Source organism: Apostichopus japonicus, chromosome 3 (assembly GCF_037975245.1).
Source record: "Apostichopus japonicus isolate 1M-3 chromosome 3, ASM3797524v1, whole genome shotgun sequence".
NCBI lineage: Eukaryota > Metazoa > Echinodermata > Holothuroidea > Aspidochirotida > Stichopodidae > Apostichopus > Apostichopus japonicus.
The window spans coordinates 23,087,875-23,103,666 of record NC_092563.1 but is presented as its reverse complement, the minus strand read 5'-3'; the positions used below and the strand labels follow the sequence as shown (position 1 = coordinate 23,103,666).

At 36.1% G+C, this 15,792-nt stretch overlaps 2 protein-coding genes and 1 long non-coding RNA gene across 3 annotated transcripts in view; 2 read left to right on the top strand and 1 right to left on the bottom strand.

Moving 5' to 3' along the window:
• Window positions 1-7,269, top strand: part of LOC139965519 (casein kinase II subunit alpha) — a 35,745-nt gene extending 28,476 nt beyond the window's left edge. The window contains exon 11 of the mRNA XM_071967956.1: window positions 1,462-7,269. Within this exon, the coding sequence (XP_071824057.1) occupies window positions 1,462-1,586 (125 nt within the window). The 3' untranslated portion in view covers window positions 1,587-7,269. The remainder of the gene's footprint in view (window positions 1-1,461) is intronic.
• LOC139965521 (uncharacterized) lies at window positions 1,664-9,142 on the bottom strand. Its single transcript, XR_011792278.1, has 2 exons — window positions 8,956-9,142; window positions 1,664-2,138 (listed from the first exon to the last, which is right to left on the bottom strand). It is a non-coding gene; the product is annotated as an uncharacterized lncRNA (long non-coding RNA).
• Window positions 9,143-9,284: 142 nt separating this feature from the next.
• LOC139965520 (cilia- and flagella-associated protein 20) lies at window positions 9,285-15,388 on the top strand. Its single transcript, XM_071967957.1, has 5 exons — window positions 9,285-9,515; window positions 10,658-10,737; window positions 11,480-11,714; window positions 12,516-12,581; window positions 13,583-15,388. The coding sequence occupies exons 1-5, from the start codon at window positions 9,432-9,434 to the stop codon at window positions 13,694-13,696; spliced, it is 579 nt and encodes a 192-aa protein (XP_071824058.1). The 5' UTR covers window positions 9,285-9,431; the 3' UTR covers window positions 13,697-15,388.
• Window positions 15,389-15,792: the final 404 nt, after the last annotated feature.

Sequence of the window (15,792 nt, the reverse complement as noted above, 5' to 3'; positions counted from 1 at the left end):
AACGAGCTTCGGTTATTTCAAAACTGATACACAAAATTGTAAAACTTATTTACTCCCTGCACTACCTTTCCAGTTTTTTCCCCTGTAAATTTTAATAATAGATTAACAAGCCATTAATGAATGTATTTGATTCAACCATCAACATTTTGTCACCAGGAGACTTTGATATGTGTATTAATCACATAGGAAGGCAACTTGGAAAATATCAGAATTTTGGTCTGTTTACTATTTGTAATCGACCTTGATAGTGTGTGGTTGGGTCTCAGTTTTGAAACAATGTCAAACATCCCAAAAAAGCTGCCGTAGTATTTGTTTGAATATAGTACGCATGGTGCAATCCAAGACGTCAAAAGTGTGACTGTTCAAGGATTAGTGATTAATCTTTTCTTGTGTTTAATTATATTGGTAGATAATATTTATCCTTTACCAACTTCTTCATGTTTGCTAATAGTAGTTGCACCAGAGGTTATTGTCTTAAACTCCAAAAGTCACAAAGTATGATTAATATTCGGCATAACTTTTTTTCTAATAGGGTTGTGAATGAGTGGAACGGTTTGCCTGAGAAAGTTGTACTTGCGAGTAGTGTCAATGGGTTTAAGAATGCCTTGGACAAGCACTTTAAGCATTGTAATCAGGTCTGAGTGTTTGTGTTTTCAGTTTTTTTTCTCTCTCCTATAGGGTTCTTGATGGGGACTTCAGTGTCCCTCCTGATCCATTTTTTCTACTAAACTAAACTATAATGAAAGGGGTGGGGTGTTCTTGTGGCAGACAATGGAAATCTTCTGTGAAGAGAAAAATATTCAACACTGTTTGTTGAAAAATCTTAAGAACTCCTGACTTGGTGCATTGAATGTAACCTATTTTGATTGGCTAAACACTCGATTCTTCCAGTAAGTCTGATCACAATTGTGGTTTTATCCGGGTTGTTGCTCTTCAAAAAGCTTTACTTTGGCAATTAAAATCGTTCTTCTTGATTTATCCTTGAAACCTGACACATCTTGAATTTATTCTTTATAGCTGTTACTGTTCTCTGTACTTAAAATTTCATCTTTAATTCAACTCTCCTGTACAGAATATGATTTTCCGCTGCGGATGAATGATGGAAGTATTATAAAGAAAAAGGCAAAGACAGTTGATGACATCATTGACTCTGCTTTTCCCAGATATACTCACAAAAAGATCACCAGATTTTGACAAAATTCATATCTTCACGATACAGAAGTGCTGTGAGGATTCGGTTTTGATCTAAAGATGCAGAAAACTTCCACCAGTTTTGTCAACATGGCACCAATGTATCTGTGCCATTCTTTCAAAATGGCAACCAAAAACTATATAGTCAAATTAATTCGAGTGAATGATATACATGGTCTTTGTATCCCATTTATTTTGAAAAATCAAATTTAACCTGACCGAAAAACACCGATTTTTGACCATCTGCTTCTCTTTCTCTCCCTGAAACAGCAACAAATTCAACCACAAGAACGGCAAACAGTACGTTACCGCCCACTCCGATGATACCAACACCCGTTCCACCACCGGTCACCCCGATACCAAACGCCAGTCCTGTGACAGCTGCGGTACCTTGATGCTTACTGATCAAGCTGAATAATATCCGGCTAGATTACCTCCAATGGACTCACCTTTATCTTCAGTTTTTATATGGAAATTTTGCCATGGACAAGTTGTCGGTTTAAACTTAACATAAAGAAAAAAAAAGAAAAAAAAGAAGAAGCCGGGTCTGTGTCGTGGACTTTCTGCTTCGTTAAAAAACAAACCGAAAACAATTCGAGCTATGAGAAAAAGTTTTACGAGCAAAAAGCAAAACTCTATGAGAGTCTCCACCAAAGACGAGATCGAACCCAGTGGATGTTTACTTCATGCCTGTAAGAAATGATGACTAGGTAGAAGGTATTCATTGACATGAAGTAGTTTCTGAAAGGTAACTATAAGAATATAAGACAACAAAACCAGGCAGTGGTGTCACCAGTAACTTACCAGGGCAAGTTGTGACTGTCAACTATTCGGTTGAACAACATCAGACAGGTTTTTCTTCATATAGAGAAAAACCTCTCATCGACGTTGGTGCAGCTCAACACCCCAGCCCAACCTCCTCCTATGAAGGCATTCGTAATTGGTCACTGAAGGGGGGAGAAAAAAAAACCTGTTTCGGTCTTCTGTTTCTTCCTATTTTATGACTAATTCAGCTGCTCTATTTGATTGCTATTTTTAGCAGCACTAGAAATTAGACGTGATTTAGTTTGAACCTGACAAGTGGTCATAAAAATAAAAACAAAAACCAATTGGTGTATTTATTCTGTCAGCTTTTTCACACTTATATTATACAGTATGTCGGTCTTCTAGTTTTTGTTTTTTTGCATTCATTTTCTCTTCTCCTTTTTCTGAAATTAAGTATCAGGTAGAGACACTACATGACGATAGCCTTAAAATCCATGGTTTTCAGAATTGTATTCTTTAGTTGTTTCTGTTTAAAATCTCACCATTTAATTCACACATTTGTTTTTACTCCAGAGGATAAATTACAAATTAAAAGGCCAGCTATTTTAATTGTTCATCAATTTTTTTTTTTTTTTTTTAAGGCAGTAGTCTGCAATTTGTAAACAATTTTGAAAGCAAAAAACCAAGGGGCTGTCAGTTTAATTACTCACTGAGGTTGTAAATACCCAGTTGTTGTTCCTCTCCATAATTTTTTGTTCTGTTTCATTCATTTGTTCCTGGAAATGTACTACTTCAAGATCATCATCATAAGCCATGCTGCAGGCTTGTCCTTCACTAGTCTATGACTAAATTCACATTGAAAATCGTTACTACTAAAATTTACTGACGCTTTCATCAATGTGCTTGAATTTGGAAGCATTTGTCTTGGAATTGATATCCTTTGCTTGTGCTGATAGCATTGGCATAAATCAAGACATAAAGAGCCCAATTTTTGTAGGCAATTGGGACTTATTCATTTTTAACACTTGGAGCAACTTTAAATTTCTGAGAAGGTGAATATCTCACTGAAGGTAAAGAAGAGTTTTTGATTAAAAATTTTATTTAACAGTAAGAAGAAAAAGAACCTCTATTATAACTTGCTCTGAAATTTAGAAGGAAGTTGGTTTAGCTTTTATGTGTATATCAGTTTCAGACTCAAGAATTTTGTCTCTCATAAATACTGAATATTCATCTTTGCATAGCAAATAGTTTCCCCATAATGAATAGCAGGTTGCTGTGGGTTACCAGTTAATGTATTCCCTCAAGATATGCTTCATGTGCACCGTTCATGACACACACACGTACAGTGTTACTGTTTAACTTAAAGACTTGTAATAATCATTTGTTTTATTTCTTATTAGCATTATTATATCATATACCCAATATATTGATTTTTTGGTCCCTAGAGTACCAAGTTTTTTATGTTTTATAAAATGGACAGCTTGTGCTTACTGTGAATTATCAGGAATCGGTCTCGGACAGCATTGATGGAGGACATGTAGCAATCAGATATTCTCATGTAGGACATATTCAGATGGAAGTAACAATTGTTGAGAAGCTTGGTTGAAGAAAAACTAATCAGGATTTAACAGGATATAGTAAAGAGTTTCCTGTCATTAATTTATGGAAACGTTTTGCAAGTATTCTCTATGTGAAAAAGAGGTGATATAAATGCATTCCCTGCATATTTGGTAGATGTGCCTGCTTTGGCTAGCATTTGATTCAGTTTAATTCAGAGAGCAGTTTTGGATTAAGAGTTGTGTTGTGAAACCCAGGATAAGGTTAAAGGGGTCAGTATGTGGTGGCAGGTTTGCATTTAACTTCTGTAATGACATAATTATGTCTGCATCGTTTCAGATTCATGCATAAGTTAACACATTGCTTGCCCGATAAGGTTGGTGGTGATAGTTATAGTCAGCGATACCTTACCATCATCTCCGGTCGTTTTATTGGCTGGATCTAGGTGTGTCTGCTGTGGAAGTATGTTATGTCTGTGCTTTACAGTTGGTATTAATGTTAAGGAATAACCACCTCATTGATGATGACAAAAATACCTGTTTCGATCTTGAGACATTGTTGTAACTTACTAACAGAACTGATTTCTGAAAGTGTAATTAAGATATTCACAGTGACATAACTTGTAGCACACACAAAACACAACCAGGTACTGCTTTAACTTCTTTGTTGTTGTTGTTGCCTTCTAAGATGCTTCATTAATTCAATTGGTAAAGCTTCCATTTCAAAATAATCAAGAACAGTTCTTAAATCTTTTAATATTTTGGCTCCTGATTAAGATCATTGATCGTTGGATTTGGATTGTTATTAATATTTACTATGACAAGGCTATACGAAGATGGTCAGAAAAAATTCAACCATTTATTACATGATTGTTATTGTTCTTTGGAGAAAAAAGAACAAATGTTCCTTCCATCTTGGGGAATTTATTAATGGACGAATTCATGAGGGTACTGTTAGATATATGTAGCATTAACAAAGAAGAGGGGTGGGGTGGGGTTGCATCTTCGCCTCCCTTTCATAAAGTATACTGTTTGCCGCTTCTCAAGTACCTCTTTCTTCAATTTTGTTTTTTCAATGGTGCTATTGAGATCCAAACTCACTAAATGCCTGATAAGAAACCCTCATAATTTGGAAGTTATCATAATATATACTATTATCTAACATGAGGTCATAAATTTTATGTGAAAGCCAAATGTGCTTGTCTGGTAGAACCGGTAGCATCCCCCCTCTCCCCCCTCCCACCACCATACCAATCTCAACACTCTCCCTCAATCTTCACATCTGTCTCTCCAAAAAGCTTGAATCTGTTTTGTTATTTGTTTGTTTATCACATCCTTAATTAGGCATTTTGACACATGAGTTTAATAACTTAGCTCAGTAGTGATTACTACAATTTTCTGTAAAAAGAAGCCCTATCTCTCCCCCCCCCCCCCTTCTCCTCCCACAAAAAAAAAACCTTGTAATAAGGTTATACTGTATACTTCTGAATTTAAGGTATTTGGTTTAAAATAAGAGGTTGCATATATATAACACTGATGTACGTAATGTCTAATGTCTTGTAATGAGAGGGATGTTAAATCGTCCTGTGTACTTCTTTCTCAGGTTTTTGTTTGTGCTAGCATCTCACCTCTAATAAATACTGTTACGGAGACAGGAGGGGGGGGGGGGGTCGGTATTTGACAGCAAACAATTGATCCATTGCCATCTTGGAGAAATTTACATACAACACTTTCAGACTTTTCTGTTTTGTTAAAATTCTTTAAAGCTGCTGCTCTTAGTCAGTGGTAAGCACTGACTTGTACTAGTCCAAGACTCAAAGCAGTAGTGTCAATTTTACTCGCGAGTGAAAGTTCAAACCCTTGAGGGTGAGTAATGGGTAACAGGTGACTATTGTAGGACAATAGTTTGTGTTGTTTTGATGGGTTGTATAGGCACAGGATTCTTAGAGTAAGTTTCACTTCGTGAGGAAAGAGGAAGCTGGCCAGCTTCTTTTAGATGTATGCCTGCCATCATCATAAAGATTCTTAGCAAGTGAGGAGGAGTGGTTGGCTTTTGACCGTGACCACTGTATTTTGTTTCTCATAAGTTATTGCCCGATGGAATCTTTCAAAGTGGATCTGGTTGGCACACAAAGTAAACTTTCCAAAATTTAAGATGGCATATATGATATTTCACCGATAGGAAACTTCTCACTCTCTGAATACTTCAGCCGGACATTGAAGAGGGTCATAATAACAAATAACTATGTAGGTAAGAGAGGGGCTGTAGTATAAAGGAGGTTGGAAAATGTTCACCCTCAGGGACCCCACTTTCAGTCATTTCTAGCGTATTTTATGGCCTATACTGACGAATCTGGAGAATATTCTTTCTCGATTGTACAGACAAACATTGCTGGATTAGTTTCACTCTTCAGACTGATTTTTGTTTCCTGTTATGATGATTATTGTCATTATTAGTATGTTTTGTACATGGAAAGGAATCAAATATGTCTATACCTAGAAATGGCTCAAGTCTAGCACTTGTGTTTTGAAACCGATGAGCTTCAATTGATGTTGTGCCGATGCGTTCTTCATGGTTGCATGGGTTGTGATATATTCATGGAGCGGTACCAAACCGATCATGTCACTTGTATGTATGAAGTGTATTATTCACCATTGCATCACCTTAACCTAAATAAACACTTTCTGTGATCTTGTACTAACACACACACACTTACACCTGAGAGAATCTGTTCACGACTCAGTGTGGTGTAAAAAATAGAATACCAGAAAGGGGAGGGGGGGGGGGGGGAATCAGATTTACAGAGAAGTTGTGCATATTCATCATTGTCCCCAATCTCCTCCCATCATTCAGTTTTTTTAGTTTTGTTTCTTTATTGGTTAAAGAATGGTCTAAATGTCATTTTTATGAGTTATTTAAGTATGAGAAGGTCAAAGGTTATAGTTTTACCTTGTGACAGTTCTCTAGTGTATTTATGATGATAATGATGATACAGTTAGGGTAAGTTATGTGATATCAAAATGTTTTCTTTTTCTTTTTAACTTTCTGCAAGTTTTTTTATTTTTTATGAAAGCAATTGGACAAGTTGTTGTAGTGGCTGTAATCACAGATGCATTGCAGAGTCGGGACAAACGAGTAACGTTTGTAGGAATCATATTTGCACACTGTTCTTTCTACATTATTCTTTTTTTCTGGCAGATTTCCTCACCAGCTTGATGTCATTGTAGTTTGAGATAAATGGTTGCCATAGAGATATTCTGGTTACCATGTAGATGCCACTCTTAAAAAAATACTTTGTTTTGACTTGGAACAACTATTGCTTAGCATGTTTGTTTATTTTTATCTTTATTCTTTTTCCTCCCCCACCCCCCACTGTCCCACCCTCTCTCTCTCTCTCATTGATGGTAATATTCTTGTGTGTCTTTGTACTTACCAAACATGCAATATCCATTAACTGAAGAGAAAAGAGTTTGGTCACTTGATGTGTATGGTAGCCTACAGGGGTCACTGTGGTAGGGCTAGTATTGTACCCCTTGTTTTTATGGCTACATACTCATGTATTTATTCACCTCTGATGTTGAGTCTCCAAAGTTATTAATCAATTAACATTTTTGTAATATTTGAATCGGAATATTCTTTTTAACAAAAAAGCATTTTTTTTTCACTTTATGTTGCTTTACAATGTGAATGTACCTAAGCTTGACTGATTACTGTATAGTATGTTTACATGACAAAGGAAGAGAGACAACAAAACTATATGCCGCCTTCTGTTCTCTTTATCGATGGTAGTGCTTTAATATTTGAAAGGGATTATTAATTATTATAGCAGGGGCTTTGAGAGCCAGGTAATTCCCCGGGGACATGTATGTTGCCACGCTGGGTTAACTCTTCATTTTCCTTTAAGTATGTTACTCTTTATCCCAAATATTTTCCTTGGCCCCCTAATAAACACTAGGCTGCCTCGGTTGAGCTCCCTTCCCCCCCCCCCCCTCCGCCCAACACCACCACTTTTTTTTATCAGAGTAAATTAATGCCAGGCAAACAGATCTTTCAAAACTGTCAAAGAAATTAAATGGTATATTGTCAAGGTTGAAGCCTTGTGACTTAGTAAGCTGCTCTAGCACTTTGTGCCACTATATGGTCCCTTAAAATTTTTAAGTAACTGGTTGTGTTTCATAAGCCTATTATACCTCCCATCAGATTCACTTCAGTGACCATACAGTGCAGTGTCATGTGAAAACTCAAGCTACCAACAGTTGATGAAATAACAGATTCACACAGCAGACTCCACCTTATCCCAACCCCCCCCCCCAGCCCAAAAATTAGATTGCAATCGATAACGTCTAGACAGTCCTAGAGTTTATATTTCAATAATTAATAGTTAATGAGTGACTAAATAATTGATTTGAATCAATAATTAACAATTCATCATACTGACACTTTTCATAACAGTATTAAGCATATGCAAGTAATAAACTAAACATTTTGACCTTAACATCATTAATTACTCAAAATAGAACTTAGCTAGTTAAAACAATGATCGGCATTGTTTTATGGAATTAGTATGTTAGACACCAAGGGCAAATGTATCTACTTCCATCTGAACAGGGATCAATGCATAACTGTTTTTGTACTATTTTGCAGCAATTGAGTTGAAAATGGAGTAGAAATCACAAATGATTGCCACAATGTAGATTTTGTTTGGATAACACTACCCCTCCCGGATTTACCTCATGAATCCAGGATAATAACAGTTTGTGTGGGAATTCACTGTTATTTAAGAAACACTGAATGCATCAAAAGACGGAGAAGGAAAAGGTTCTTTGGTGAACATCCATAGAGGGCTTCTAAGCACAAAAATTGCTTCGCCTCTAAACACTCACCGAAAAAAAAGGTGAAAGCTGGATATAATTGCATGTGGCTCCAATCATACCAAGACTTAATCCAGTTAACCTACGGTAGAAACACGTTCATATTATTTGACGTCGAATATACCTACTAATGCATATTCTACACAACCGAACTTAGGGGTCTTCCTGCTACCTATGACATGAGTCCATCCACAATCCGTACACAGACCATGTTTCAAATGAACCGATGATGGCTTGAAAATCATTCATGTTTTTTAAACGGAGTGAGTTGGTTTCATATATTGTTACCAAACGCCACTTAAAAGCCCAACCGAAACAAGTTACATTGCTCTTGAACCATCATACGTTTTAGTCTCAATTGTTAGCACTGAGTCATCAACAAAATGCTCCCCCTATTGACTCGATTCTCAACCTCAGGGTCACTCTTGTGCGACCCATCTTTCTCCCATCTTCTCGAAAGCTGAGAAAGCAAGAGAAGCAAGTGTAATACTTCCAACGAGAAAGTGTCAAATAAATTTCCCGTCGATGTTTTGGATATTTAATACATTTTTTCTACTTTATAACCACCTACCATTTCAAAATACCCAGGTGAGTAACACATGCAAATCAAAATAAGTTCACACAAAGGAAATGCCTCGTTGCTAATCAATTTGTTTCGACAATTGTTTAGGGTTTATTTACATCGCATGGACAGTAATCTTGGACTAGCCATGCAGAGTTGTAGCGAAGTGTTTCTGTTTGGAAATGGTCACTGAGATCATTCTCTGCTACCAAGGGTACGCGGTTGCCAAGTGACGTGTGACGTCACAGTTGTACACAGATCGCTGGACTATCACATTGTGTTCTACACATGGCCCTGTACAATAGTACGCGTGTATTGTGACTATACAACAGGGAAGTCTCACGGAGAAAAGGCGCACTGTACTACAACGTAACAACGACCTGTAACTCATTCAATCACCAAGCGACAAGCGGTTCAAACGCGCGGTATAGTGTGCGGCTAATTTCTTGTGAATTCGTAAGAAAACCAGCTAATTTAACCTTAAAATGTTCAAAAACACATTTCAGAGCGGCTTCTTGTCGATATTGTACAGTATAGGAAGCAAACCGTTACAAATTTGGGACAAAAATGTAAGTAGCCATAAGATTTTGCTACGTTTTGGTGTTAGCCTGTGTTATCGTGTATCTGTACGTAACTTAGGCTATAGTAATTCTAATACTAGGCAGGTAATGATGTTGTTGCTATCCAGTATTCACTTAGCAACGTGCTTTCACAAGTGTTAAAAATGTTCAGTATTTATTTCTATGTCATTGTTTTATCAAAGGTAAGTCAATGATAAAACAATATGGCAATTCTTTTTTAAATTTCTCCTATAATTGCTTGCTTTTCTTATAATTTGTGTGTGTAAATTTTTGAGTTCTGACCAAGCCCTTACTTAGGTCTATGCCTTATGTTATTATTACTACCCTAAGATAGAACAGTTTTTCAGTACCCATGTAACACTTATTAACAGCAGAACTATGCCTAATAAGTCCAGTTGTACTGTAAATAGTGTATTTTATTGTACATTTTTTTTTAAATGAATGTGTTAGCAGACGTTTTGTTGGCCATGTTTGGTTACATGCTTTAGATATGCCTGCCAGAGTATAGCCAAACTTAAGGCAAAACCAGTTACCAAGTTAATCTACAGGTGCATTCTTCATGACATTAAGTTGAATTTTGAAAGTTAATCATCATATGTTTATGTCAATATTCAGTTTGATGCATTTTTCTGTCTTTATCAATCATACCGTATTGTTCTCTCGCATGGTTACTAGAACTAACAAGCAGCTTCCTTAAAGAAAATGATATTATAGTGCGCATGTGTTCATTGATGAGTATGCTATGACAAACCTAACCTGTGCCTTTGAAGTGGCAAACTGTTTGTCATGCATTTGGATGAAAATGAAAGCAAGCAATTTTGATTTGTTAAATTGTTTTTCACTTACATTGGTAAACCAGTTGCTATGGTACCATCAACCAATTAACTAGAAGTGTTTTTAAATGAACTTTATATTCAGATCAATTCTTTTAGAGCCTAAGAAACATGACACTTCTGACAGATGATGTATCCTTGCCAATTGAACAATCCATGTTCATTTCATCTACATGGTCTTTAACTGAATGTTATTTAGTGAATCCAGAACATGAACATACCAGTTATGATCTTTGTTTTTCACATGTGCAACGACTACAAGTTAATTGGAAGTTGATTTTCTCCTTATCTTCACAGGTTCGAAATGGTCATATTAAAAGAATAACAGACGATGACATTCAGTCACTAGTTGTAGAAATTCTTGGAACAAATGTCAGGTGAGTGTGTCCTTTATGTTCAAGCTGACTGGAAAATGCCAATCTGATCCAAACAGTACTTACTTTAAACACAGTAATGAGGCTAATAAAAGCTTAATGAATGTTGAGTAGTTCCAATATAATGTGAATAATGTACACTGAAGTACCTGAACAAACGAATGCATGGGAACTCTACTGTTAGCAGGTGAAGAACAGAAGCTAGATACAATTCCGCCCGTAATTGATCGTGAACCATTTTTGCTCCTTTTGATAGTTTTCATAATGTAAGGTACACCAGCCTGTGTCTCATTTCTACAACAAGACTAAATACTTTCCATATTTTTGTAAATTATGCAATAGCTATGGACATTTCTGCGTAGATCCTGATGCATAGCATAGGAACTCCACCACAATGTTGAATGGCTATGCAGGGAAAGGCACAGGGTTCACTGTTTGTTTTCTACCATGTACTTTCAGTCCCTCAGTCAGTGTCAATCCCTCCCAAATGTCAGCATCTATTTCGCAACAGCTATAAATTATTTGCCTCGTACTCCTGTCACAAGTGCTAATGAGGTCAAGCCTGCTTGGAGGCAATTATGCTGATGGCTTTTAAGCACAAACATTCATCCTCATCAACTGTGCACAGCTAACCTTTAAATTGTATCTTTCCAACTCAGATTTTCTTTTGCAAAGCATATATACACTATGTTGTTGCATTTTCTCATTAGTCTCAAAGGTTCTTTGATTCACTTCATTTATTCAGCACAACGTACATCCTGTGTCCAGAAAATCCAAAGAAAACGTTGGGCATCAAGTTACCTTTCTTGGTCATGATTATCAAAAACATGAAGAAATACTTCACATTTGAGGTTCAGGTGCTGGATGACAAGAATGTGAAGAGGCGGTTCAGAGCAAGCAATTACCAGAGCACAACAAGAGTCAAGCCATTTATCTGTACTATGCCAATGAGGTTGGACGATGGCTGGAATCAAATTCAGGTACTTATCTTTCTTCTGTTTTTGTGTGTCCTTTCTCTTCTTATTGGTCACCCAAATCATGGAAGGATGTGCTCTGAGTTTAGTAATTTTTAGTACCATTTGCAGGGTGCATGTGTCATCCATAGCTAACCGTTGTTTGTTCAGATTTGCAACCGTTTTAAACATACATAAAGTTTGAGTTCATTCGCTCATCTCAAGTACTAGGTCAACATGCAGGGAATAGAGGTGGGGGGGGAGGGGGGCATGGCTTCTTTTGTTGTATGACATAAGGATATGAAAATCAGTTGAAAGTCACCATTCAAGCCTGTGTCTGAAGCAAAAAGCATCAAACATTTTTGGAGAGTTCTCTCCTGTGATACTGTGGAAATGTTTTCCAAGAGGTTAATGTTCATTAAAAAGGAGACTGGATCTAAAGGTTAATTAGAAGTGATATCTCCTTTTAGATCAAATTTGAAGCATATTTAATCTCATATTTTTCCTCATCCATGTCATTGTTTTAACTGCATTTGCATTGATGAAGCTGAATGGTTATACTGTAGATGACACTAACATATACAAGATTCACTGTTTCCCCAAATTCATGAATTTAAGTTACTTACACCCTTGATGATATGAAGTAGAATATTTGCAGAAAATTTACACTTGTGTTAATTATAACTTGTGTCTGCCTCAGCACTTCAGCATGTTAAGTGGGGATCAATGTAATGGTTTATTTGTAGATACTCCATTTAACATTAGTATATATAGTAATGTATCCCTGAATCAATTCATTAAATTTCAAATATATCTATCCTCTTCCAGTTCAACTTGTCTGATTTTACAAGGCGTGCTTATGGAACAAACTACATTGAAACGCTTAGAGTACAAGTAAGTTCTTGAGAGCAGTCTTGCCTGCTATTAGTTCTGTTTTATGTATGTTTCCAAGGGTATCATCCCTTCTTACTTTTCCCATGCATAGAATAAGCTGTGATGCCTTACATTGAAATGCTACATTGCTTCTTGCCTAATTAGATGTATTTAGCTGGTAATTAAGTATGCCAGTTACTGTCCCAATTCTTAAATGCAAAATAGAATCTGCATGTAAACAACAACTAGGGAGTGTATGGTTATCATCGGTTGATATTTTACCAGTCCTGAAACGTAATAGAATCTCTGTAGGTTGTGAATATGAATTGGGTAACATTGATCAAACTAGCTAACCAATGTTGCAGTAGCATTCTTACATCGTGGTTGAAGTTATGCTGCAAAGCCATTTACAGATGTACTTGTATGACTGTGGTGGTCCACATATTAAGTCATCAACACATATTTAGAGTTGCATTTGCAATATATATCTGTGTTTGATGATCACCATGGTATTAAATTAAAAGTGCTCCTGCTACACAATCGCCATTTGCCAACTATTTTGAAAATAATTTGCTCCATGTTAGTTGTACTTTAAAGCATGGCATTACGATGATCAAACTTGAAAATTGACAGTTTTCTTATATGGTAAGGGCTTTAGTGCAAAACAAATAATATCACCCTCAATCTATTTTGTAGATACTGAAATAACCATTAAAGGGGAGTTCTACTGGCCCTAAAGCTGTTGTTTTATTCACCAACCTTCCCATCTTACCTACAGTATACATATTGCTGTTTTATTCACCAATCCTACCCCAATCTCCTAATGTGATTTTGATCATACTAGGTTATTTTGGTACATTTTTCGAACAACTAAATTTGCTGTTCAGACAACCAAAATGGAAGACCATGGTTGTCCAAGGGTACAAAAAACCTTTAAAATTTGCCCTCCTATGATGTTATTAGATATAAGACGATGGAATCACTGGTAGACTAATGTGACATTTTCTAATTCTTTCTTCCAGATTCATGCCAACTGCAGAATCCGACGTGTGTATTTCTCCGACAGGCTGTATTCTGAAGACGAACTACCCGCTGAATTCAAACTCTACTTGCCGGTTCAAAACAAGGCCAAGTAACAGAAACGCTAACAGCAATAGTGGTTTCTTTTAAAACATGTGCTTGGACAGAGCTAATCAGAAGGACATTTTTGAGAAAATTAGCAATCTCAAGCTGAGAATGGAAATTTTGGGCGGGTCGCCAAACAATGCAGAAGAATATTTGTCATTAGTTAAGTATCGACAACAAAACAGATGGCTTTTCTGTGGAAAATAGATGAAATCAATTAGTCAGGGAATAACCCCCAAAAATAATATTGACTTATCTGAAAGATGGAGAAATAAACATGACATTGCAATATTTATATGCATGTGTGTGTATGTCTGTTTCCACCTGTCATTAAAATATAATGTGTGTCTAACAGTTTAATAGCTTGCTTACCAAGATACTGACATTATACAGTCGCATGCATTATATATGAAAACAGATTTCACTGCAAGAGGGAAGTAACTTTTTATTTACAAGTGTTCACCCTTCTCATAGGTGTAAAAGAGGAGGGGGGAGGTATGTGGTAAAATGAACACTCTTTCCCTACTCTTTCCCTACTTTCCCTAATGTCCTCAAAATACCCCTTATCTTTTCTTATTTTGTCTTTGCAAGATTATTAAAGTTGTTCATTAACCTGATATTTTTTATTACAGTAATCCTTAGTGTTGTAATGAGTCATAGCCGCATGCACCAGTTCTTCAAAGTGATAAAATGTGAAAACATTTCTGACATATTTCCTGGTAGCAATTGCACATGGATTTGAATCACTGACATGACTCAAGTCAGTTATATTGCTGGAATTTAATCAAAATGGAAGCTCACACGAGAGTGACTTGTTACAACTGAAAGTTTATCCAATATGTTTTATTCACTTGATGCTGCTTCGGATATTGTTCTGGGGTGTGTATTTGCAAAAAGTGGAGAGAATCTTTTACTTTTTGCTTCTGTATTTATTTAATTAATTCAGTCTACCATTTCTTGTGTCCCACACAATTTTTGTGGCTCCTCCCATGTTTTTACACAATATTTTAAGCTTGTTAATTCACTTGCCATCACGTTTCAGTAACTTGCTCTTTCGAACGTTTCTGACCTGAAATTGGTTAGCTATTCGTTACTTTAGGTTGTCTCTTTTGCCCTTTGTAACTTCTCTCGTTCTCCTTCATAGATTAGTATGAGGGGCAGAGACATTGCCTAGTTGTCTGGATTCTGTTTTAACATTATCACTCCTTTAAGCGTTCACAAACAGTTATATGGCAATTTAGAAATTATCGAGGCTTGTGTGTACAACAACAAAAAATTGTTCATAATCCAACAGTTTTCAATCGGTAACTCTTATCTTACTTAAATTGAATATAAGACTATTGAAAGTAATGTTCTATACCATCTGAAGACATTCTAGTTCGCATTCAGGGTTTGTAGAGCCCCAGGTTTGATAATTTTTTTACTTTTTATTGGAAATTATATCTTCATTGTAAATCTGTACTGAACATTATTTAGCAGTCATTTGTAATTTCTTTCTATTGAAAATAAATATCTATTCTGACCCTTGTTAGTTATTTGAGAGAATTTTGAATGAACACAAATTTCAACATACTTTCAGGTTTTGTTTGTTAACTTTAATGTACTTAAGTTAACATCATCTCATGTACATTTGTTCTATTATTACATATTTTTTTTTTCAAAAGCAAAAGACATGAACATTAAATGTTGTACAGTTCAAATGACATCTCTGTTCATTCTGTTAAAGCTCTTTGTCTTTTCTCACTCCTAACATTCCAGGGTTGACACCAACCACAAAATGTCATTAATGGTGGGGAAGGGGGGGGGTTAGCTGCATGTTCCCTAAGCAAACCAAACTGTTGATAAACACCCCTGATCCCTAGATTTATTAACCTCCTACCAGCTCTGCTCTAAACAGAATTTCTTTCAAGGACCTGGATTTATGAAAGGCAGACTCTGCTGAAATTAATGTTCTTTTATTGATTTATCCTTGCAACCTGATATATGGAATGTTAACATAGTTGACAATGTTTGCTGTTGTTAGAATGTCATGAAAATGAACCTATTCTTCTGATGGATACAGGATTGAAATGCTACTAAGACAAACAAACTACTTCTTGGAAGAATA